Source organism: Periplaneta americana, chromosome 7 (assembly GCF_040183065.1).
Source record: "Periplaneta americana isolate PAMFEO1 chromosome 7, P.americana_PAMFEO1_priV1, whole genome shotgun sequence".
NCBI classification, from domain to species: Eukaryota; Metazoa; Arthropoda; class Insecta; order Blattodea; family Blattidae; genus Periplaneta; species Periplaneta americana.
In genome coordinates, this window is record NC_091123.1 from 184,354,218 (window position 1) to 184,381,593 (window position 27,376).

The 27,376-nt window shown below is 36.3% G+C and overlaps 1 protein-coding gene across 1 annotated transcript in view; it reads right to left on the reverse strand.

The window, feature by feature from the left end:
- The window catches only part of LOC138703830 (transcription factor 21-like), a 52,483-nt gene that overhangs the window by 7,415 nt on the left and 17,692 nt on the right, over positions 1-27,376 (reverse strand). Inside the window, exon 2 of the mRNA XM_069832040.1 lies at positions 20,591-20,908. Within this exon, the coding sequence (XP_069688141.1) occupies positions 20,591-20,905 (315 nt within the window). The 5' untranslated portion in view covers positions 20,906-20,908. The remainder of the gene's footprint in view (positions 1-20,590; positions 20,909-27,376) is intronic.

Consider the following 27,376-nt stretch of genomic DNA (forward strand, 5'->3'; position numbering starts at 1 on the left):
TTAAATACTAGGGCATTCGATGAGTAATGGCAACAATGCTGTAAATCAGTGTTCCTAGCGGTGAGCATTGAAATCTTGCACTACGTTTCATAAAATTGCAATATTGAAAGTCTCGAAGTAGCCATATTTTGTAAAAACAGTGGCTGTTTGATTTTTTAGTAAACAATAATTTTTTTCTCTTCTCAACTTTTACATTAAACTGTCTAGCCTTTATTAATCGGTTAATCTTTAAGTACTTTGATTTTTATTGTATTTGTAAATTTAATATTAATTGTAATTGTAATTGTAATTGTATTCTTAATATTGTAGTTGTAATCCTCTGGTAGAGGGGAAGAGAAGGCCTGATGGCCTTATCTATACCAGGTTGAATAAATAAATAAATAAATAAATAAATAAATAAATAAATAAATAAATAAATAAATAAATAAATAAGTAAATAAATAAGCAAGCAAGCAAGCAAAGAAAGCAAGCAAGCAGAGAAAGCACGCAAGCAAAGAAAGCAAACAAGCAAGCAAAGAAAGCAAACAAGCAAAGAAAGCAAGCAAGCAAAGAAAGCAAGCAAGCAAAGAAAGCAAGCGAGCAAAGAAAGCAAGCAAGCAAAGAAAGCAAGCAAGCAAGCAAAGAAAGCAAGCAAGCAAAGAAAGCAAGCAAGCAAAGAATGCAAGCAAGCAAGCAAAGAAAGCAAGCAAGCAAGCAAAGAAAGCAAGCAAGCAAGCAAAGAAAGCAAGCAAGCAAAGAAAGCAAGCAAGCAAGCAAAGAAAGCAAGCAAGCAAAGAAAGCAAGCAAGCAAGCAAAGAAAGCAAGCAAGCAAAGAAAGCAAGCAAGCAAGCAAAGAAAGCAAGCAAGCAAAGAAAGCAAGCAAGCAAGCAAAGAAAGCAAGCAAGCAAGCAAAGAAAGCAAGCAAGCAAAGAAACCAAGCAAGCAAGCAAAGAAAGCAAGCAAGCAAAGAAAGCAAGCAAAGAAAGCAAGCAAGCAAGCAAAGAAAGCAAGCAAGCAAAGAAAGCAAGCAAGCAAGCAAAGAAAGCAAGCAAGCAAGCAAAGAAAGCAAGCAAGCAAAGAAAGCAAGCAAGCAAGCAAAGAAAGCAAGCAAGCAAGCAAGCAAAGGAACCAAGCAAGCAAGCAAAGAAAGCAAGCAAGCAAAGAAAGCAAGCAAGCAAGCAAAGAAAGCAAGCAAGCAAGCAAAGAAAGCAAGCAAGCAAAGAAAGCAAGCAAGCAAAGAAAGCAAGCAAGCAAAGAAAGCAAGCAAGCAAGCAAGCAAAGAAAGCAAGCAAGCAAAGAAACCAAGCAAGCAAAGTAACCAAGCAAGCAAATAAATAAGCAAGCAAACAAACAAACAAACAAACAAATAAATAAATAAATAGAACCCTAACGGTACGAACAAAGGTGCTTCATAAAAATTCAAGTTGCAAGAGAAAAACATGCAACTCAGTGCTTTAGCGCATTGCAAGAAGCCTGTGGAGAGAAGTCCTACCATACTGAACTATTGCAAGTTGGGTGGAAGCGAGGCATTCGCTTACAATGAAGAGTTGACATCCGAAGAGCTTTAGATCGATCAGTGAGAGAGATATACAGAAATGCTGCTGCAGATGGAGTCCGCCGTCTTCCAAGAACTTGGCAACCTATTGTTGACAAGGCAGGAGACTATATTTGAAGTATGTAATGTTAAAAGTAACCTAAATAAATTTGGTGTGAAACAGTAACTATGTTGCCATTACTTTTCGAATGCCTTAGTATAAATACGAAACATATGACGAGCATAAAAATGAACAGGTTTATGAACATAAATGACACCATTATAAGAATACTAAACAATAAAAAGAAGAAAAATATGTTAATGAGTAGGGCTAGGATTTTGATGAAATTGCATCTTTTTTCTAGTAAGCCAGAAACATTTCTGCTTTAGTATTTACGCGTTATGTGATAAACTGAGTGTTTTAAGACATATTTGTCAGGGCATTTTTTTTTGCAATTTTTTACCTGTTTCAACTCATAAGAGCATCTTTTGTTTTATTCGATCATTTTTTATGCATTTTCATTTAATTTTGGTCATAAATCCCCATTATTAATGTAAAATAATGTTTATTTCCTTTGATATTTTCTCTACATATTTTGTCCATTACTACCCATTATTTTGTATAATATTGTAATAGTTTTTCTACCCAAATATTGCCATTTTAACGTAGTATACCCCATGTAATGGATCAGTCCAACCACCCCTTCAGTATTCTCCTCTATACCTGCTAATTCTGGATAAGAGTGGCCTTGTGGCAGACTACATGAAAACTAAAATTAAAGTAAATCCATGGTGCTACAGCCCATGAAGGGCCAAGACCGACCAGCGAACTGTTGACCTCGCGTCCACATACCGACGCAGAGGTGAACGATCATACATGAAACTACATCAGGTAAAATAATTAATTAAAGTGTACTACTTAGAAAAAATTATGTAAAATTTAATTTAATTACTAGTCTAAATATTAAGTAGTACAAAACCTCTTTTCCTACTAAGCCAATTATGTAAGATCAATTTTAGGGCATTTTAAGGGCATTTTTGAAAGAATTTTAGGTCATAAATGCATTGTTTTTAGGACATTTTTTCATGATTTATAGGTCATCAAAATCCTAGCCCTATTAATGAGATAGTATGAAACAATATCTGTCTGTACCCACTATCAAGTATGCGGTGAAACATGTATGATATTGAAAAAAAACGACAAATTCAATCTGTAGAAATAACATTACTAAGTAGAGCTACAGGTTGTAAAAGAGCAGACGAGAAGAGAAAAATAACGAACTGTAAATATCTGCGATCAATGCATAGCCAGAATGAGTACTTATAGAAAGATTAACAAGAAATATTACAGCACAAAAGCCCATAGAATAGAAAAGAACGAGTCCACGCTATCCTGGTTGGGATAAGTTACCTGATTGAAGTTTCTCCGGGGATTTTCCTCAACCGATTAAGAGCAAATGATGGGTAACTTTAGACGCTGAACCATGAAATAATTTCGCTGGCATTATCACCTTCATCTCATTCAGACGCTAGATAACTTTAGTAGTTGATAAAGCGTCGTAAAATAACCCATTTAAAAAAAGGAAAGAACGACTACTTCGAAAAGTGACAAGAAAAACAAGTGCGAAATGAAAAGTATATCGCCGTGTAGACAAAGAAGATCCATTACCGTATCGTAAACATCAGGACGAAACCTTTCGGATACTCAAGACTGAAGAGACTGGTGGAGCAAAACATGCCTCGAAAACTACCTTCTTGTGGCCATTTTATGCGCATAGCCCCGTGAGATCTCAATCAATCCGCACGTTTGAGATGTCGATAGATCGAGCGAGACGAGATCGATTACATAAACACGAAAAAATTATCTGTAGTAATGTCACGAGAGGTCTGAGATTTATCTGGGAAATCTCAGACCTCAGACCTCGAGTGGCATTTATCGTGTATAAAATATAAATTTAAATAATAGATCCCTAAAATTCAATCACAAAATGTTAATAATTGTATATTAACGAATACTTAACCTATTCAGACATTGTGAAGTTGAAATACTCGTAGATGAATATCGATTACTGCAATAAAGAAATTCGATGTTATTATTCAGTAATGCCAATTGCGAAAAGCGAAATACAGGTTTAACAATGTTAATTACATGTACTGCATTTTTCTCTTATTATTGTAACATAAATACATTTTCATTATCTGCTGAAATCATAATTTAATTTAACAGTAACAGTGGGGACAGCTATATACCAATGCTTATGTATTCACAGCGAGACATGTTGCTACACAGTGAAGCCATCTCTGTATAGATAGGCCTAATTAAAACACGAATTTTATTACGCCATACGGAAGGCAGTTTGATGAAAACACCTTATTATTACTATGCAAGGTCTTTGGGTTTGATATGCGATGATGTTACATAAATTTGAACATCTGACCTTCTATTAATTGTTTCATTTCATTCACAAAATACAAATTTTATAGGCTACAATTATAGGTTAAGTTACTCGTACCTGTGGGAGCAGGACCAATGTCAGCTGTGCCTTATTTCGACCGTTACAATCAGTGCTACAGGAAAGCAATTTTTATAGCTCGAAAAAAGGCATTCTCGCTGTAGTGTGTAACGGAACTAAAGTTGCATCTACACAGTTCAATATTCCAATCGCGTATGCGTGCAATCTGGGAAGAATATTGAAAGAATCAAGTTTAAAAGGTACGTTCACTTAAGATGCATGAAGGTTTTGTGTCTACATGGTGCGCCGTTTTGAACGTCGTCTTCACTGCGTAAATATATTAATGAATATTAAATATCAATCTTGCATTCATTGCTTTAAGGTTGAAAGAAAAGTTTAACCGTGTAGTTGCATCTTAATGTATTCATGATCATCAATTCACGGGGAAACAGTTGGCGACAACGACTAAACAAAAGAACGACCATGCGATAAATTGATAGCGATAAATCTAGCTGCAAAAATTATCGCAAAGTGTGACTGTGATTGGTTGAAATTAAAAATTTCATAACACTTCATTGGTCGAAAATGGAATGACGTCATATAAACGAAATAGTCCGAGATAAATTGGATCCTCAACTCTCAAAAAGTAGTCGTGAAAATGCTTAAAGTTCCAAAATGCCTCGAAATTCAGAATACAAACGTGTAAACAACAGGGGCGTATTTTGCGGACTACCGGGGCTACCGGCGGTAGCCCAAGGACATTACAAAAGAAAAAGTTTATAATATAACATAATGTAATAATTTTGTGTTATTAGTTTTACCATAGTAATTAAAATTAAAGTAATTGTTAGATTTATATGCGCTCTCTGCTCTCGAAAAGAAACAAGTTGTCAAGGCGGCATCGCTGGAGAAACCGCTTGCTACGTGAGGAAGCCTGTGACCGTTTCGCTCATGCTGTCCTTCTCACAACTGCCCGTCCCCCCCCCCGCTCCCTTATGTTTCCATCGTGCAGTGTAGGCGTGTGAGTTGCCGCTCTCGTGATCGGTTTCTTCGCAGGCGCGAAGCAACAATACGCTTAGTACGCTAGCTCTGAATGTGATTGTGTTCTTGCAGTGCATTATTTTAAATCTGTGATTTGTTCGAGTGTCTAAGAGTAATATTAATTGTGAATTATTAAGTTTTTAATTTCCCAATTAAGTGATATTGTGAAAAATATGGCAGAACAAGTTTCTGGAGAGGTTTGTGTTGAAAATGACTGTGTAACTATCGGTGCTGGACTCTGGACTCATTTCACCGGCATTATCAACGAGAAAGTTGAAATTGTGAAAATGGAAAGACCAACTCCTGAGTTAAATTTGTCCATGGACGTAAAAGAAAAACAGCGTGAGTACACACGCCATTTCACTTCAACATCATATGGTAAGTGGAATTGGTTGTGTGGTAATTCTAAACTGTCTAAACTATTTTGCTGCCCATGTTTGTTATTTAGCCGCGAAACTAATGTGTGGTCAAAAGAGGGGTTTTCTAATATGAACTCCCTTCGAACGGCAGTTCTAGAATACGACAAATCAAAAGCTCATATTTGTATTAGCATGAACTTTGCAAACTTTGGAAAGACAAGAATTCATTTACAGCTAGATAAGCAAAAAGCTCTACAGATCAACCAACACAATGATCTTGTGAAAAAAAAATCGGAAGATTTTACTGCGTCTTATTAACGCAGTCTGCTTTCTAGGAAAACAAAAATTGGCTTTTCGGGATCATAACGAGAGTGTGGAATCAGACAATATAGGAAATTATATTGAATATTTAAGTTCCTTAAGTGAATTTGACCATTTACTGGCCAATCATCTTGAGAGTTCAACAGTATTTCGTGGTACTTCTCCCGCAATTCAGAATGACTTAATATTTGCTATAAGTGGGGTTATGATAAAGAACATAAAACCTTTTGTGGCCATTGTTGTTGATGAAACAAGTTACTGCTCTAATCAGAGTCAATTGTCCACTGTTTTAAGATACGTCGACAGTACTGCCAATGTTCAAGAACGGTTTATAGGATTCACAAATGTCAGTTCGGACAAAACTGCTGCTGCTTTGTTTCAGCATGTGGAAGGTGTTACAGCAGACTACAATGTGGGCAATAGGTTAATTGCACAGACATACGATGGTGCTTCAGTTATGGCGGGAAATATTAATGGCTTGAAAACAAAAGTTCAAGAAAAGTATCCTCAAACACTATTGTCCATTGTTACAGCCATGTTCTCAATTTAGTTTTGCAACAAACTACTTCATCCATTCCAGAATGCCGCATTTTTTTCAAAACACTGTCGGGTTTAGCTGTATTTTTCTCATCATCTCCTAAAAGATTAGAAAACTCAAGGAATTTATGAACAAGAAACTCCCAAAAGTAGCACCAACTAGATTGAATTTTACATCTCGGCTTGTAGATACAGTAAAGGAATACAGAGAAAAACGGACTGCTTTCTTTAAAAATATCATTTGTAATGACTCTGAAGAAAACTGGGATGATGCTGTAATTGTGCAGGCTCAAGGATATTAGAATTTTTTCACACAGTTTCAGAATATATTTCTTCTTGAAGTCTATGCTAGAGTGTTCGCACATACAGATGTGCTCTACAATATTCTTCAGACAAAAAGACTAGACATAGTATACTACTTGCAAGAGGTATCAAAGTTAAAAAATACTATATCCGAGTTCAGACGTAGTGGGTTTCCGTCCATATGGAGTAATATGGAAAATGAAAATTCTTCAGCCAATACAATGGAGCCACCATTAAAGCGAAGAAAAGGAGATGATGAATTGAAATACAGGCAGCTGTACTACAGCATACTAGATCGTATGCACATGGAAATTACTGACAGATTATCTGATTATGGAAAGTTTCAGTTCACACATCTTCTAGATTCTCAAAAATTTTCTGCTTATAGAGAAAACTTCCCGAATGAGGCACTAAACAAATTATTTCAGTCCTATAACAGTCACTTTGATCAAGTACGTTTGAAAAATGAATTAAGTGTAATATATTCAGCAGAAGTCTTTGATTTTTCAAACAAACCTATCCATGAAATATTATCTGCCATATATGAAAACCAGATGAACCAAGTTATTCCTGAAGTCCTTAAATTGGCAACATTAATTGTGACAATACCAGCTACGTCAGCATCGGTAGAAAGAACATTTTCTGCGTTGAAGAGAATAAAATCCTACTGTAGATCAACTCATACACAAGAACGTTTATCCGGCTTGGCACTGATGTCCATTGAAGAGTCATTTCTACAGAAACTTTGCAAGTGGCCCAACTGTAATTTCAAGGACGAAGTCATCAACGTATTTTCGTCCCAATCAAGACGTCTGGAATTCACATAAATATGTAAGGAATTTTATTATAGGGATTTTAAAATATATTTTGTGTAATAATAGGGTCAGTGGTAGCCCAAACCCTTTAACCAGTATACGCCACTGGTAAACAAGCACAACAGGGAGAAGGGCATCCCAAGACGAGTTAAAGAGGCCCAAGACCACTGCTGAGGAGTGCAAAAGCGCAAGAGATCGAGGCCCATACGAGCAGTCGTCTTCATAGATTCAAGCAGTGAATCCGTGTTGGGTACTGCCAGCCTTCGCCGCGTTTCAGATTGCTGTGCTCAAACTGAGAAAAACAGTGCACCACAAATAAATTATTGACATTTGAGTTTCCTTACTCCTTCCTCAGGCGGCAACTTCTCTGTCACCATAGTCTAGCGTGTAGCCTAAACAATCGGGGTATGAAATCACGTATAGCTCCATTGCAACACATGCCAGGCCTTAACCACCATTGCTGGGGATTCCTGAATTAATATGGATATCATAATCATCATCATCATCATCATCATCATCATCATCATCATCATCAAATTCAAGCACTAGACGTAGTGGTCTTTTACGGTCTCAATGGTCTCATGCCATCTTTTTAATGGTCTTCCAACAGATCGTTGTCCAGAAGGGCGGCAATGTACTACTGCCTTGGCCATCTTTCTGTTGGCATTCTCTCGATATACTGTTTCCAATTAATTCTATGGTTTTAAAGAAAATTTACTATAGGCTGGACGTTCAATTCTTCCAAAATGTCTGTATATTTCGTTTTCTATCCCAAAGTGTGTATGGATGTCGTAACATAAAATAACACTAATGATGAAAGGTAATACGTCATAGTGCCGTCTTTATTCCTCTTGATCTGTAAATATTATCACTTACTTACAAATGGCTTTTAAGGAACCCGAAGTTTCCTTGCCGCCCTCACATAAGCCCGCCATCGGTCCCTATCCTGTGCAAGATTAATCCAGTCTCTATCATCACATCCCACCTCCCTCAAATCCATTTTATATTATCCTCCCATCTATGTCTCAGCCTTCCCAAAGGTCTTTTTCCACCGGCCTCCCAACTAACAATCTATATACATTTCTGGATTCGCCCATACGTGCTACATGCCCTGCCCATCTCAAACGTCTGGATTTAATGTTCCTAATTATGTCAGGTGAAGAATACAATCATGCAGTTCTGTGTTGTGTAACTTTCTCCATTCTCCTGTAACTGCATCCCTCTTAGCCCCAAATATTTTCCTAAGCACCTTATTCTCAAACACCCTTAACCTATGTTCCTCTCTCAAAGTGAGAGTCCAAGTTTCACAACCATAAAGAACAACCGATAATATAACTGTTTTATAAATTCTAACTTTCAGATTTTTTGACAGCAGACTAGATGACAAAAGCTTCTCAACCGAATAATAACAGGCATTTTCCATATTTATTCTGAGCTTAATTTCCTCCCGAGTGTCATTTATATTTGTTACTGTTGCTCCCAGATATTTGAATTTTTCAACCTCTTCGAAGGATAAATCTTCAATTTTTATGTTTCCATTTCGTACAATATTCTCGTCACGAGACATAATCATATACTTTGTCTTTTCGAGATTTACTTCCAAACCTATGTCTTTACTTGGTTCAAGTAAAATAATATTTAATAATATATAATAAAAATTTCATTTAATAATAATATCCATTATTATAATTATTTTGTTTGTTTATGTATTATTACTAGTTACGTGAAATACATAGGCCCATGTTTGTATCGGAGCGGTATGTCTTAATGAAATTTAGTAATTACATGTTCCAAGTTTAATTAAAATGGTTTACGCATAGTTGTTCGTGCATATATATGCATATTTTGGACGTTTGTGCATTTTTCCACGTTAAGAGCATATTTAATATATAAATATATTTTTTGTAGGGAAACTATTTTTTAGTTTTCTGAACTTTGATAAAATATGTAACTAGTTAAAAGTCATATTGGTGTTGCTTCAAGCACACGATAGAGATGTGGACGTTAATTCTATTGTGTTGCCAGATTATCCGTTTTGTCCCCTCACTTCATGTGATGTAGAAGGAACTTTTTCTATGCACAAATTTATTTTTACGTGCAAGAGAAACAAGCTGGATCCTGAAAACTTGGAAAGTATTTTTGTCATAAAGTCTCACACAATCTTAAAAGAATTTTTTTTTCTTTAATTAAATTAGCAATAGCCGATAAGGCAATAAATAAGAAATTACAGTGACTATGATTTTCTTCAAACCCAATAATTGATTATATGGCAAGTATTTTCTTTTCCGTGGAATCCTATACTATGGTGAGTTTATCGGCTAGTCTATTTTTAGTGTCTAGGCTGTATAAGAACATATTTCGGCATTTTAAGTGCATATTTTAGAGTTTTTAGTGCATATAATTCTCAACACTAATTAAATTATTATATTCGCGAAATAGGCTTATTAATAAACGTTCCGTTTTTAGTTGCTTTAAATAAAGTCACGAGCACTTCGACAAAATGGGAACCTCTTGTGATATTAGCTATGAAAATACAATACTCTACAATGTGACGTTCTACGCAGAAAATATCTAATTTTTGTAAGTACAGGTTGTTTCCTGTAGAGTAGTCCCAAATATTTTATTCAGAACTTTACTTTGGAGTACTTGCAGTTTAAATTCCAACTTCAAAGCCCATACTGTTTACTGAGACTTTATTTTGAAACCGTTTACACAAGCGGGACGATGAATGTTACCAATTCTTCCCAGAACTGTACATCGTGAACTCTTGTCTTGGGGTTACATTTTAAAATAATTTACCGATGATGAAAAAAGAAATATATTACTCTAGCACGCGTTTATATTTTCTCTTTGTCTTAAATTAAACTGTAAAACACCACCCATGACCGAACTTTTCGAAATATCTAACCTCCTCCTAGCTCCTGTTTCGATAAACAAAGATGGCGCAGGATGGAAGACGAGATCCACCTGGGACATCATGGCGTCCGGCCAGCCTTCGCTATACAGACATACACAAAAGCGCGAGATCTCACCAAAATAAACAATTAGCGTGTGGAAATTGCTTCGAGAATCATTAAAAATCGCTGCGACGACTGCATCCAGCTGTTGGAGTGTTTACAGCACGAGGACAAAGGCACAACCAAGCCGTCGCACGCTCCATTGTTTCAGCGTGCTTGCCCCAACTATGTTAAATCTTCCTGATTTATGGGTAGTCTCAGCGCCTGAAATTAATGTGCGCAATCAAAGGAACCGTTTGAAGTAATATGTATTTACAGCAAGTCTTCGAAACGCGTCGTACTTCTTCGTTGTTGGACACAAAACAAAGTAATATGGTTCAATAATAATTGACTCGTTACCCTGGAAAATTATCTATTTTACATCCTCATCATTGTCGTCATAATCATCAACCTCAGGGTTTGGTGTTCATAGAGGGTTTGGTCTTCAAGAATTTCACAAATTGATACTTGGTCGACCTTTTGTTCTCAGTCGATTGGCTCTGTATTGGTAGTACAGTCGGAGCATCGGATCTGTGCCCCCGTAAGATATGCGAACTGAACCCTAATTCCTTCTCAGCCTCGGTAATTCATTTCTCTCCCTGCATTCCTATCTCTCTCTCTTCTATTTCTCTCCCTTTCTCTCTCCCACTACTCACAATTTTAGCCTTATTGCCGGACAGTTTATTTGTCCTTGCAGTCCAGTGTTGTCAACAGTGTTGCCAGGTCTCCGGAAATTTCCGGAGATGTTCGGAATTTTTTAACTTTCCGGAAAAATAGGAAATAATGTTGTAATCTCCGGATTTTTTAATGTAGGAAATTATTTACTTTTTTAGAAAAACCAATCCCTGGCATACAATAAAACTGATAGATGAACATTATATAGTTAAAGTTTTGTTAATATTTTATAACTTGACTATTAATGTTTCCCATAAATATAAAATATGTAACACGTAAAAATGAACATAACTGGTCTGGAGAAACATCCATGACGAGAAGAAGGTGGTAACTACTAATCAAATTGGTGATTAAAAAAAATTAAAGTAGAAATTTTTTTATTATAGGTTCATGTATTGTAATAGAAGGTTATAATAACATTTTATGTGATTTTCGAAAGTGCCTCCGGAAATTGTGGACAAATCTCCGGATTTTTTTCATTACAACCTCCGGAAATATTTTTTAATGATTTGACAACACTGGTTGTCAACTCAACATGAACACTGTAGCAAGGAGTGGCGAAAGAAATATTATTAAGCAAATACGTAATAGCATTTTGTGATGAAGAGAAACAAACAGGTCAATATCTGTTTCCTATAAATCAGGCAACGAAAAGAGCAACTGCGATCACAGATGAGGCTTACTTATTTCAATTGATTACGTATTAAAACTACTTAACTAATATTAACACAACATTTTATGTAATTTATATAGACAGATCAGAGCTCCTAATAAAGAAAATCAGGAGAGAGGGAGTCTGTGCAGGAGATGAAAAGCTAGAATCACCAGAGAAGAACAGACCAAGGGAAATTTTAATTATTGTAGATCATATGAACCGATGTAGTTTAAGAAGAAAGATACAAGAATTTTATACCGTTCAGAAAGAAGTTTCAACATTGAAGAAATTACTGAAGCTTACGAGAGAAGCAATAATTTCCAAGGTTGGAGAGAAACGCTACGGAAAGTGATTCGAGACATGGGATTACGGTTTAAAAAATGTAGAAATACAAGCTGTATTTTGATTGAAAGAAATAATATTGTAGCATGGAAGACCAGTTATTTATGACACTGTTTGACGGAAGTTTGGCAACATCCCTATTCGGCAAGGTTCGTGGCCTGCTATTTAACGTGGTGGGAGGAAAGCGGGTGGAATGGGGTGAGTAGAGGTGTTAACTTTTCCAAGAACGACGACAGCGCTGAAGGGGCACAGATCCGATGGTCCGACAATATAATAGGCCTACTTGATTCGAACCTTTTTACGTGGCTGTGCCATTTTGATTGGGATTCATATTTTGTCTAAAATATAAAAAATAAGTTATTCTCTAATAGCATCGTTTCTAATATTGTCAGTCTTGTCATATCTCACGACTCCACGTAAAAGTCGCATTTCTGCAAACTTTACGCGTAGACATTGTCTCTTTGTTAAGACGTCTGCATTCCGATCCATAAAGTACAGTAGGTACAGCCATTGTCTTCTAAAACTTTAAAATTGTGTAATTTATTGCTTTCATAAGTATTGCTCTTCGTATTGTCCCACATATAATTTGAAAATTACTGAGTTCAATATCTAATCCGTTAAAATTATTAATATTTATAACATTATATCCCAGGCATATGAAAGAAACTACTCTTTCAGATGAGTAAGTATTTAAATAATTTTTCATCCTATAAATTCTTTCCCTTTACGTGAAAATGTTAGGATTAGGGAAAACACGAAAATTTTACTTGAAGCAAGTAAAGCGATAGGTTTGGAAGTAAATCCCGAAAAGACAAAGTATAGGATTATGTCTCGTGACGAAAATATTGTACGCAATGGAAACATAAAAATTGGAGATTTATCCTTCGAAGAAGTGGACAAATTCAAATATCTTGGAGCTAAATATAAATGGCACTCTGGAGGAAATTAAACGCAGAATAAATATGGGAAATGCCTGTTATTATTCGGTTGAGAAGCTTTTATCATCCAGTCTGCTGTCAAAAAATCTGAAAGTTAGAACTTATAAAAAAGTTATATTGCCGGTTGTTCTTTATGGTTGTGAAACTTGAACTCTCACTTTGAGAGAGGAACAGAGATTAAGGGTGTTTGAGAATAAGGTTCTTAGAAAAATATTTGGAGCTAAGAGGGATGAAGTTACAGGAGAATGGAGAAAGTTACACAACACAAAACTGCATGTATTTTATTCTTCACCTGACATAATTATGAACATTAAATCCAGACGTTTGAGATGGGCGAATCCAGAAATGCATATAGAGTGTTAGTTGGGAGACCAGAGGGAAAAAGACCTTTGGGACGTAGATGGGAGGATAATATTAAAATGGATTTGAGGGAGGTGGGATATGATGATAGGGAATGGATTAATCTTGCTCAGGATGGGGGCCAATTGCGGGCTTATGTGAGGGCGGCAATGAACCTCCGTGTTCCTTAAAAGCCATTTGTATATTGTATTGTGTGTGTATATATATGTGTATATATATATATATATACATATATATATATATATAAATTCTTTCCCTTAGGAAGCCATTATTTTTTAATTTTATTTGATAATGTATTATCATATTATATTTATCCATAGTTGTGTTCACTGTACGCGGAAGAACTTGTAGATTATCTGTAGTAATTGCAAGAGTGCTGTTTCTTCTTATTGATAATTTCACGAGCCTGAAGGCCGGAAATACGAAACAACAATACTTAACCTCAAAAGTAAGATAAACTGAAATGTTACATTATCAACAGTAATCTCACTAGACGTTTTGATTTATCTAGAGAAAATCGAAACTCGAGTGGGATTTAATTGACTATTACACGATTAGAAGAAAGTATATAAAGATTAGAAGTAACGAAGTACTCCAATACAATAAAATATTAATTGACTTACGAAAATACAACTGTCTTCAAATGTATTACTGTACCATCTCAACATTACAAATATTACGCTAGATGCATGCTAGATGTCAGCAGTGTCTTTATACAGACACTGTAATGATTACTATTCAATAAATCTTAATATTAAACAATCTCTGATACGTGACTATCCATAATATCATATAGCAGAAGCTATAACATAACCTAACTAATATACACAAGTGTTAGAAAAGTTTTAATTAACGACGATGACATAAAAAATAAATATGAATAATTTTAAAAGGAATAATTATTGAATGTACAATTTTCAAATTTGAATGTGGTTGGTGGTTCAATTGATGTTATATTGGACGTGTGCGTAATAGAAGTGGAACTCGTTGATTTAGGCCTACATGGTGTATTCAACTTATTCAGGATTTCCGAATGGTGCTCTTCATTTATTTGTAAATCGGATTTCAGAAGATGCATAGGTATGATCAGTGATTTTTATTAATTCTTGTTCTTGAATGCCAATGCGAGTCATATTTGAAACTGCTGTGCATCGACTGGAGTGGTTTGTAATTTTATATATATTTTTGACGTCCAGACCAGCGCAGTTTCAAATGTTGGCAAACAAAGAAACAAATGATAGGGACGCGATAAAATTAAACAAATGCTAGGGACGCGATAAAATTAAACAAATGCTAGGGACGCGATAAAATTGTGCGATAAGCAGCCATGATTGGTTGAAATACGTCCTTTCGTACCGTTTTATTGGTCAAAAGTAGTATGACGTAGTAAGAGTGTAATAGTCAGAATAAAAACACGAAATGTTTTTACAGACATTTATTTATTACTTGAATTTACAGTTATTGAAAACGCAATTTTCAAAGTTAAATTTTATTGGCATTTCTTGATTTTCTGTGTTTTACACTGAAGTATTGAACGAGGCATCTTATCGTCTAAGATTATTAACGTTATTCGCCAATATCGCAAATTCATAGTCCTCTTAATTTATTCTTTAGTCTGGATATCAGCAAATAAAAATGTTGCCATTACAACATTTCTACAGTATTTTGATATTTGTCTTTAAAAATGTTCCACCATTAATTTATAGCCCCGTCGATTTATAAGGAAAGCTGCCATAATTGTCTCATCTCCTGATTTGCCATTATTGGACTCATACTCCTGAAATCTTGGCATTCTATTTGAAGTGTTGTGTTTGTATATAAGCATTATACGACTCGAATAAGACGTTGTCACTCCACCGCTGTAAAGTGGCGGTTGTGGCCTGACTGTGAAACGAGCAGACCCTGGTTCAAATTCTGGTTGGAACGAATTACCTGTTTGAGGTATTTTCCCGGAGTTTTCCCTCAACCCATTAGGAGCAAATGCTGGGTATAATAATCGTTGAGAAACTGCTACAAAAGTTCGTCGATTAGGTAACTTCTTTGAGGAAAACGTTGACGGTACATCCTTCTTGCCTCACTTGAATTACGACGACTTTCTCCATAAATTAATAACAAATGATATTCCTAAACTGTGAATGACATTGTAAGTAGTTTATCGAATACCCTGTACTGAACTGCCATCCGCTCGGCAGTAGAGCTATGGACAGGGGGCTTGAACTGCCTGCTGAACACGTTGCCACGTCTCTCACGCCAGAATATTAACAAATTCAAGTATGCATTTTTATTCAATTTCATGAAAACGTAATAGAACACACTAATATTTATTTAAATTAATATTAACTCTTTGCTATCAAAACCTACTGATATAATTGTTTTCATAATTTTGGTAACGATACAAGCAGTATAACACAAATAAAATAAGAAAATAAATATTTTTTTCTGGGAAAACTATATGTTGTATGGACATTTTTTGATCCTGTAGATCGTCCCCGACGACTGTGAAAAGGAAGGCACTTATACCCCATACACCCTGTATAAATAGGAGATTGCTTTTTCATTTTTCACAAAAAAATCTGATTTTTTAATTGAAAATTACTAAAATTTCACCGTATCCTCCCTTAAGTCAGACGCGGTACTTTTTAAAAATTATAAAAAATATATAATTATTTGAATTCCTGAAAACAAATTATATACGTTGTTTTAAAAGTAATCCATAATTGCAATTAGAATTCAATGATGCGTATACAATAAAACAATTTCGTTTGGAATAGGCGTATATGTAGTAGTTCAGGAAAATAAACTAAATACTGTATGCGTTTATCATGTGTAACATAAAGAAAAAATTGAAGTATTACGAAACGCTTGAAACGTCTAATGAAAAAAAAATAAATTAAGGTTTATTTAACGACGCTCGCAACTGCCGACGTTATATCAGCGTCGCCGGTGTGCAGGAATTTTGTCCCGCTGGAGTTCTTTTAAATTACCAGTAAATCAACTGACATGAGCCTGTCGCATTTAAGCACACTTAAATGCCATCGACCTGGGCCAGGATCGAACCCGCAACCTCGAACACAGAAGACCAGCGCTATACCGATTACGCTATCCAGGCCGCACTCTAATGAAAAAATGCGTAATCTTATGATACTGATCATTTTTATTCATTTACTGTAAACATTAAATTTCTCTCTTATTTTCATGATTTCTCATTGACATGGAGTTTCTTACCGATTAGGCCTACATAAATGACCCGATCTCTTCTCTGTCTGTATGTCTGTCATCTCTTCTCACGACACATTGTCAGGCAAGGGATATCATGTGACAGTGACAGAGAAGTAAAACCGTACTTCTGTACAGATGTGAACTTCTTTCTTGTATAGTTCGTAGGCAGTTCACCAAATTATAAAGATTTTGCCTCTGAAATTCGAACCTGACCGGCGACAAGGGGCTATATTTGCGCATTCGCACATTTTTGAGGCGAGGTTCAGGTCGGCGCCTCGGAGCCTGCCAGCCCACAAAGATACAGAAGAACTCGACTTGTTAGGCCCCCGCTGCTACTTAAGCTGTTGTTTGTGTTGGAACGAGCTGTCGGAGATATAACGTGTCATAAAACTCCAGCTGTTGATTATTTTCAATGCTCGCGTTCCCTACAAAGTGAAGAGACTTGCTTCACGCCGCTCCATGCAGCAGCGGTCTATGTCACACTGTCATTAAACGAAGTATATAAAGAGAATATCACTTTTGTTGACGTCGTACAAAATTTTGTCCAATATTCTTTTGAGAAGATTAACTCCATATGTAGATGAAAGTATTAGGGATCATCAGTGTGGTTTTAGGCGTAATAGATCGACTATTGACTAGATATTTTGTATTCGGCAGATAATGGAGAAAAAATGGGAGTATAAGGGTACAGTGCATCAGTTATTCATAAATTTAAAAAAGGCATATGACTCGGTTAAGAGAGAAGTTTTACATGATATACTTATTGAATTTGATATTTCCAAGAAACTAGTTCGATTAATTAAAATGTGTCTCAGTGAAACGTACAGCAGAGTTCGTATAGGTCAGTTTCTGTCAGATGCGTTTCCAATTCACTGCGGGCTAAAGCAAGGAGATGCACTATCACCTTTACTTTTTAACTTTTCTCTAGAGTATGCCATTAGGAAAGTCCAGGATAACAGACAGGGTTTGGAATTGAACGGGTTACATCAGCTGCTTGTCTATGCGGCTGACATGAATATGTTAGGGAAAAATCCACAAACGATTAGGGAAAACACGGGAATTTTACTGGAAGCAAGTAAAGAGATAGGTTTGGAAGTAAATCCCGAAAAGTCAAAGTATATGATTATGTCTCGTGACGAGAATATTGTACGAAATGGAAATATAAAAATTGCAAATTTATCTTTTGAAGAGGTGGAGAAGTTCAAATATCTTAGAGCAACAGTAACAAATATAAATGATACTCGGGATGAAATTAAACACAGAATAAATATGAGAAATGCCTGTTATTATTCGGTTGAGAAGCTTTTATCATCCACTCTGCTGTCAAAAAATCTGAAAGTTAGAATTTATAAAACAGTTATATTACCCGTTGTTCTTTATGGTTGTGAAACTTGGACTCTCACTTTGAGAGAGGAATATAGGTTAAGGGTGTTTGAGAATAAGATGCCTAGGAAAATATTTGGGGCTAAGAGGGATGAAGTTACAGGAGAATGGAGAAAGTTAAACAACACAGAACTACACCCATTGTATTCTTCACCTGACGTAATTAGGAACATTAAATCCAGAGGTTAGAGATGGGCAGGGCATGTAGCACGTATGGGCGAATCCAGAAATGCATATAGAGTGTTAGTTGGGAGGCTGGAAGGAAAAAAGACCTTTAGGGAAGCCGAGACGTAGATGCACAAGAAATGTAATTCTCAATCAAAATCGTGAATTTTGTATTGCATAGGCCTACAATACACTAAGGAATTATACAGTAGAACATTTCAGATCAAACGAAAATTGGTATTCTAATAAAAAATTGTTATTATTATTATCGTTATTATTATTATTATTACTATTGTTATTGTTATTATTAGGGGTTTTAGTGAATTTCGTGTTGCATAAAATACACTGACAAATCACTGCATTGCATTCCATCATTGGGGCGTTTTAGCAAAGTTCATTTCTGACACTTGAATTTGATGTTTAATTTTATGTGCCTTTATTTGTCAGTTGTTTACTTAATTTTCCACGTGTTTCCTAGTATTACAGTGTTATGCTAGTATTAGTCTAAGATTTGTCATGTGATGGAGACAATGATGATGATGATGATGATGATGATGATATGAAACATTATACAAATTATGAATGTCACTACCTGACAAATAAATACTCTTCTCTGGTCTATTATAAAATGCAAGTGTGGAATTTTGCCCCATAGCAATAGAATGTTTACCCCAGGACAGAGGTAAAGATCCACTTTATTCATTTGTGACATTATTTTAAATATAATTAAATCAAATTTATGAGAAAAAAATTAATGAGAAATCCATGAGAAAAATGGTGCGATACACACTTTTGAATAGAAAAAGAAATAAGAAATTTTGGAAGAATTGAACGTCCAACCTATATTAAATGTTTTTCAAATATATAGAGTTAATTGGAAACAGCATGTCGAGAGAATGCCAACAGAAAGATAGTCAAATGCAGTGCTACATTACCGCCCTTCTGGACAACGACCTGTTGGAAGACCATTAAAAAGATGGCATGGGGCCATTGAGACCGCAATTGACCACTAGGTCTAGTGCTTGAATTAGATGATGATGATGATGATGATGATGTTGATAATGATGATGATTTTAAATATAATTTTAGCAGATCATACAGTCAGCCTTGAACTTACGACGTCGTGCAATGTATGATTCTAGCTGTGTTGTATACAGTTTTCATTGTCATGTAACCAGAAAAACTGCAGAGAAAAACAAAGTAGTATGAAGTGTGCAACTTTGCCCCAGCCTACCCAATAGTAGTTTGAAAATACAGATTTTCTTAAATGTAACGAGTGCGTATGAGCTATTCCATCTCAAATCGACCGAAATATAGAGAAAATTGGCCTTACAATTTCTAAATACAATGAAACTTCTTTTTTGTACGTAGAGAACTGTGATACAATGCTTTGTGCAAAGTTTGAGGCATCAGAACTTCATAGTGTTTAAATTAAAAATATTTAAATTTATCGTATTTTCATAAAATTAGCAACTTTAAACTGTTGTGGCTCCGAAACCCTTTCACCCAATGACCAAAATCATGGTTAATTTTGATGCTGAGAAATTAAAGTTTATATTGACATATAAACAGATTTTCTTACTTTTTATGGAAATGGAGAAATTTAGATTTTTCCTCATTAAGACGCCTTTGGCTAGGAAAAAATATTTTAAAAATATATAGTTAGATTCCGCATTGAAAGTACAAATAAACACATATTTTTTACTGGTGGTACGTTGATAAGAAAGTATTGAAAATATCAAATAAAGAAAATAAATAGTATGCGCGTGAACTAACCAGCTGACTGTGAGACGGGAGGTAGTCAAGACAAGCAAGGCCAGGAGACAAACGCGTGATATGTCGTCTAGCAGTCATGGCTGTGCTAGCTTTATGACAGGTCTTCATAAACACAGGAGTAAATTGACGCCCAACGCTCGCTTATCTTCAGCTCTCGGCCAGTGCGTGCGGTAATGCACCGTTCAAGTCTAGGCGTGTGAAAATAATTTATTTAATACCCTCGAAACTTATTGCCATACCACTAAGCAAACAATGCCGAATCCCTCTTAATAATGCAAGATTTTTTCTCAATATTTTTTTACATTTTTACAAATGGCCAAAAAGCCTAAAAGCAAGTAAAATCAGATTAGTTGTCTCTCTGTATACAATAAAAATAAGGATTACTTCTTATCATAACCTACCAAATGCCAGCTTCAAAATGAGCTCTCGTTCAATGTTCTGTAGTAAATGGTTCCAGAGTTCTGAGCGCTGAAAGAGGCTTGTTTTTATAAAATACGATGAAAGATACGATGAAAGAGTAATTGGAATATAATATATTTATAAAATAGGCTAAATTTGTCGCTCAACAATACGAAAACCGTTTGACTTTCGGTAGTATATTTTTGAAAATGCACTGTCCTCAGCACCTTGTATAAATAGGGAGAAAATTAGAGTATAAAAAAATGCGAGGTTTTTACTGATCGATTTCATATGGAACAGCCCATATGCAACTTAACACTGTTGTCTGTGCAAAGCATACCAGGTTGAGGGGGTGGATGGGCGCCACCTCGGCCACCTCGTCCGTGAGGATGGCTCTGAGGTGCGCGATGTAGCTGGTGGCCAGGCGCAGGGTATCCAGCTTGGACAGCTTGGTGTCGGCCGGCACCCAGGGCAGCGTGGTCTTCAGGCGGCAGAACGCCTTGCTCAGCACTCGCATCCTCGCCCGTTCGCGGGCGTTCGCGGCATTCCTCTGCTGCGGCTTCTCCCGCGTGCACATCCCCTCGTCGTCGTCGCACAGCTCCGGGCTCGAGCCCCCGCGGGCTCCACTGCCCGCACCGCGTCTGCGTCGGGGCATGTTCTGCAACAATTCCAAACATTAAGGCCCGATGATACAGGGACATCATTTTATTTTTACTTCAATTTTTATTGTACCTGCGTTTCTGAATGTACTTCACTCCCACCCCTTTCACTAATGTCCTTGCTAACGTCAGCCATACAAACTTACGGCCGCTGTTGCTAGCAGTGAAGTAAACAGTACAGAGTACAGTGTGCTTCAGAAATATGTTGTATTTTCTATAGAAGAAAGAGCTTATATTATTGAAGTTTATTTTCACACAAGTATGGTGTGTAGCATAACTGAATTTATCTGTGTGGACTGAGCACAAGTGAAGATTAGAGTTACCCTATAATATGGTGCGGTACTTAACTCCCACCCCTTTCACTAATGTCCTTGCTAACGTCAGCCACACAAACTTACGGCCGCTGTTGCTAGCAGTGAAGTAAACAGTACAGAGTACAGTGTGTTTCAGAAATATGTTGTATTTTCTATAGAAGAAAAAGCTTATATTATTGAAGTTTATTTTCACACAAGTATGGTGTGTAGCATAACTGAATTTATCTGTGTGGACTGAGCACAAGTGAAGATTAGAGTTACCCTATAATATGGTGCGGTACTTAACTCCCACCCCTTTCACTAATGTCCTTGCTAACGTCAGCCATACAAACTTACGGCCGCTGTTGCTAGCAGTGAAGTAAACAGTACAGAGTACAGTGTGTTTCAGAAATATGTTGTATTTTCTATAGAAGAAAAAGCTTATATTATTGAAGTTTATTTTCACACAAGTATGGTGTGTAGCATAACTGAATTTATCTGTGTGGACTGAGCACAAGTGAAGATTAGAGTTACCCTATAATATGGTGCGGTACTTAACTCCCACCCCTTTCACTAATGTCCTTGCTAACGTCAGCCACACAAACTTACGGCCGCTGTTGCTAGCAGTGAAGTAAACAGTACAGAGTACAGTGTGTTTCAGAAATATGTTGTATTTTCTATAGAAGAAAGAGCTTATATTATTGAAGTTTATTTTCACACAAGTATGGTGTGTAGCATAACTGAATTTATCTGTGTGGACTGAGCACAAGTGAAGATTAGAGTTACCCTATAATATGGTGCGGTACTTAACTCCCACCCCTTTCACTAATGTCCTTGCTAACGTCAGCCATACAAACTTACGGCCGCTGTTGCTAGCAGTGAAGTAAACAGTACAGAGTACAGTGTGTTTCAGAAATATGTTGTATTTTCTATAGAAGAAAGAGCTTATATTATTGAAGTTTATTTTCACACAAGTATGGTGTGTAGCATAACTGAATTTATCTGTGTGGACTGAGCACAAGTGAAGATTAGAGTTACCCTATAATATGGTGCGGTACTTAACTCCCACCCCTTTCACTAATGTCCTTGCTAACGTCAGCCATACAAACTTACGGCCGCTGTTGCTAGCAGTGAAGTAAACAGTACAGAGTACAGTGTGTTTCAGAAATATGTTGTATTTTCTATAGAAGAAAAAGCTTATATTATTGAAGTTTATTTTCACACAAGTATGGTGTGTAGCATAACTGAATTTATCTGTGTGGACTGAGCACAAGTGAAGATTAGAGTTACCCTATAATATGGTGCGGTACTTAACTCCCACCCCTTTCACTAATGTCCTTGCTAACGTCAGCCATACAAACTTACGGCCGCTGTTGCTAGCAGTGAAGTAAGTAGATAAGTGCATTTATTGATGCATAATAAATTATACAAACTCATGTACACAAGATCCTTCGCACGAGCCCGTACGGCCATTCGTGCTGTAACTATGCACAGTTTGAATCTTCAAAACGAAAATAATGCCTACTAATAATAAAATAGTGAAACAACAGTTATTATTATTACTACCGTTATCATTGATTACCACTATTATAACTAATCTAACTTTATACCAAACTTCACAAAAATAATACAAATAAAATAAAAGGGAGATATGAAAAACAGACACGCACAGTGTCACACACACACACACACACACACACACACACACACACACACACATATATATATATATATATATATATACAGTATAAACAATTCAATTTCTTGTTGAAGCTGCACCAAATAATCCAAATAATAATTATAAAGGTAATACAGTATATAAATAAAAACATACACACGCAATAAAATACAAAATACACAGTAAAAAAAAAAAAAAAAAAAAAACATTATCTCCTAATTCTATCATTCGCTCAATGTTAATATTACTCATTGCAACACTAATAAATCTTTCTCTTATCCATCGGCTCCCTCCCCCTCGGCCAATTCCACCCTCAACTGTCGAACTTTTGCCAAAAATTTTCCCACACTGTCATAGGATTTAACGTTATTTAATACAGCGTATGTCGCCAAGTGCCCCCTGCTAGATGTAATGAAGGACTCTGGCAGGAATCGTTTCCTCAGAGCTTCTGTGGCTTCACACTCCGACAAAATGTGGTGTGATGTCTCGCCTCTACCGCAAAGAGGACATATTCTCGCCCCCTCTTCGTTGACGATTTTAAGTGCCCTCCAGGCTCCTAGACGGAACCAGATTAAACCCAGTCTACCATCTTTGCTACCTCCATAGAGATATAGTTCGGCCCCCCAATTTGTTTTGATCATCGATTGGATCTCCAGAGCAACCTTATCCCTACATTCCCCTTCTGTTATTTGTCTGTCTATATCCTTCAGGCGTTTCTTGACTTTCCGCCAGACATTTCGCTTGTTCCTGCAATCTTCCGCCATTATAAATCCCATGCCTATTTCTTCCAACCCTCTGCGTAATCTACCTGCCCAGGTTACTTGGTCTCTCCTCTCGAGTTGCTCCCTATAACAGATCGCTCTAATAAGAGACTGATCTCCATGCACAATCCTCAAGTAGTACTTTAAAACTTTTATCTTGCATTCTATTGAGTCTCTATGGCGTCCGAATTCTCTTAGGATTCCGCTGTTAGCCGTTCCCCTCCCGCAGTGAAGTAAACAGTACAGAGTACAGTGTGTTTCAGAAATATGTTGTATTTTCTATAGAAGAAAGAGCTTATATTATTGAAGTTTATTTTCACACAAGTATGGTGTGTAGCATAACTGAATTTATCTGTGTGGACTGAGCACAAGTGAAGATTAGAGTTACCCTATAATATGGTGCGGTACTTAACTCCCACCCCTTTCACTAATGTCCTTGCTAACGTCAGCCACACAAACTTACGGCCGCTGTTGCTAGCAGTGAAGTAAACAGTACAGAGTACAGTGTGTTTCAGAAATATGTTGTATTTTCTATAGAAGAAAGAGCTTATATTATTGAAGTTTATTTTCACACAAGTATGGTGTGTAGCATAACTGAATTTATCTGTGTGGACTGAGCACAAGTGAAGATTAGAGTTACCCTATAATATGGTGCGGTACTTAACTCCCACCCCTTTCACTAATGTCCTTGCTAACGTCAGCCACACAAACTTACGGCCGCTGTTGCTAGCAGTGAAGTAAACAGTACAGAGTACAGTGTGTTTCAGAAATATGTTGTATTTTCTATAGAAGAAAAAGCTTATATTATTGAAGTTTATTTTCACACAAGTATGGTGTGTAGCATAACTGAATTTATCTGTGTGGACTGAGCACAAGTGAAGATTAGAGTTACCCTATAATATGGTGCGGTACTTAACTCCCACCCCTTTCACTAATGTCCTTGCTAACGTCAGCCATACAAACTTACGGCCGCTGTTGCTAGCAGTGAAGTAAACAGTACAGAGTACAGTGTGTTTCAGAAATATGTTGTATTTTCTATAGAAGAAAGAGCTTATATTATTGAAGTTTATTTTCACACAAGTATGGTGTGTAGCATAACTGAATTTATCTGTGTGGACTGAGCACAAGTGAAGATTAGAGTTACCCTATAATATGGTGCGGTACTTAACTCCCACCCCTTTCACTAATGTCCTTGCTAACGTCAGCCACACAAACTTACGGCCGCTGTTGCTAGCAGTGAAGTAAACAGTACAGAGTACAGTGTGTTTCAGAAATATGTTGTATTTTCTATAGAAGAAAGAGCTTATATTATTGAAGTTTATTTTCACACAAGTATGGTGTGTAGCATAACTGAATTTATCTGTGTGGACTGAGCACAAGTGAAGATTAGAGTTACCCTATAATATGGTGCGGTACTTAACTCCCACCCCTTTCACTAATGTCCTTGCTAACGTCAGCCATACAAACTTACGGCCGCTGTTGCTAGCAGTGAAGTAAACAGTACAGAGTACAGTGTGTTTCAGAAATATGTTGTATTTTCTATAGAAGAAAAAGCTTATATTATTGAAGTTTATTTTCACACAAGTATGGTGTGTAGCATAACTGAATTTATCTTTGTGGACTGAGCACAAGTGAAGATTAGAGTTACCCTATAATATGGTGCGGTACTTAACTCCCACCCCTTTCACTAATGTCCTTGCTAACGTCAGCCACACAAACTTACGGCCGCTGTTGCTAGCAGTGAAGTAAACAGTACAGAGTACAGTGTGTTTCAGAAATATGTTGTATTTTCTATAGAAGAAAGAGCTTATATTATTGAAGTTTATTTTCACACAAGTATGGTGTGTAGCATAACTGAATTTATCTGTGTGGACTGAGCACAAGTGAAGATTAGAGTTACCCTATAATATGGTGCGGTACTTAACTCCCACCCCTTTCACTATTGTCCTTGCTAACGTCAGCCATACAAACTTACGGCCGCTGTTGCTAGCAGTGAAGTAAACAGTACAGAGTACAGTGTGTTTCAGAAATATGTTGTATTTTCTATAGAAGAAAAAGCTTATATTATTGAAGTTTATTTTCACACAAGTATGGTGTGTAGCATAACTGAATTTATCTGTGTGGACTGAGCACAAGTGAAGATTAGAGTTACCCTATAATATGGTGCGGTACTTAACTCCCACCCCTTTCACTAATGTCCTTGCTAACGTCAGCCACACAAACTTACGGCCGCTGTTGCTAGCAGTGAAGTAAACAGTACAGAGTACAGTGTGTTTCAGAAATATGTTGTATTTTCTATAGAAGAAAAAGCTTATATTATTGAAGTTTATTTTCACACAAGTATGGTGTGTAGCATAACTGAATTTATCTGTGTGGACTGAGCACAAGTGAAGATTAGAGTTACCCTATAATATGGTGCGGTACTTAACTCCCACCCCTTTCACTAATGTCCTTGCTAACGTCAGCCATACAAACTTACGGCCGCTGTTGCTAGCAGTGAAGTAAACAGTACAGAGTACAGTGTGTTTCAGAAATATGTTGTATTTTCTATAGAAGAAAAAGCTTATATTATTGAAGTTTATTTTCACACAAGTATGGTGTGTAGCATAACTGAATTTATCTGTGTGGACTGAGCACAAGTGAAGATTAGAGTTACCCTATAATATGGTGCGGTACTTAACTCCCACCCCTTTCACTAATGTCCTTGCTAACGTCAGCCACACAAACTTACGGCCGCTGTTGCTAGCAGTGAAGTAAACAGTACAGAGTACAGTGTGTTTCAGAAATATGTTGTATTTTCTATAGAAGAAAGAGCTTATATTATTGAAGTTTATTTTCACACAAGTATGGTGTGTAGCATAACTGAATTTATCTGTGTGGACTGAGCACAAGTGAAGATTAGAGTTACCCTATAATATGGTGCGGTACTTAACTCCCACCCCTTTCACTAATGTCCTTGCTAACGTCAGCCATACAAACTTACGGCCGCTGTTGCTAGCAGTGAAGTAAGTAGATAAGTGCATTTATTGATGCATAATAAATTATACAAACTCATGTACACAAGATCCTTCGCACGAGCCCGTACGGCCATTCGTGCTGTAACTATGCACAGTTTGAATCTTCAAAACGAAAATAATGCCTGCTAATAATAAAATAGTGAAACAACAGTTATTATTATTACTACCGTTATCATTGATTACCACTATTATAACTAATCTAACTTTATACCAAACTTCACAAAAATAATACAAATAAAATAAAAGGGAGATATGAAAAACATACACGCACAGTGTCACACACACACACACACACACACACACACACACACACACACACACACACACACAGACACAGACACACACACACATATATACATATATATATATATATATACAGTATAAACAATTCAATTTCTTGTTGAAGCTGCACCAAATAATCCAAATAATAATTATAAAGGTAATACAGTATATAAATAAAAACATACACACGCAATAAAATACAAAATACACAGTAAAAAAAAAAAAAAAAAAAAAAAAAAAAAAAAAAAAAAAAAAAAAAACATTATCTCCTAATTCTATCATTCGCTCAATGTTAATATTACTCATTGCAACACTAATAAATCTTTCTCTTATCCATCGGCTCCCTCCCCCTCGGCCAATTCCACCCTCAACTGTCGAACTTTTGCCAAAAATTTTCCCACACTGTCATAGGATTTAACGTTATTTAATACAGCGT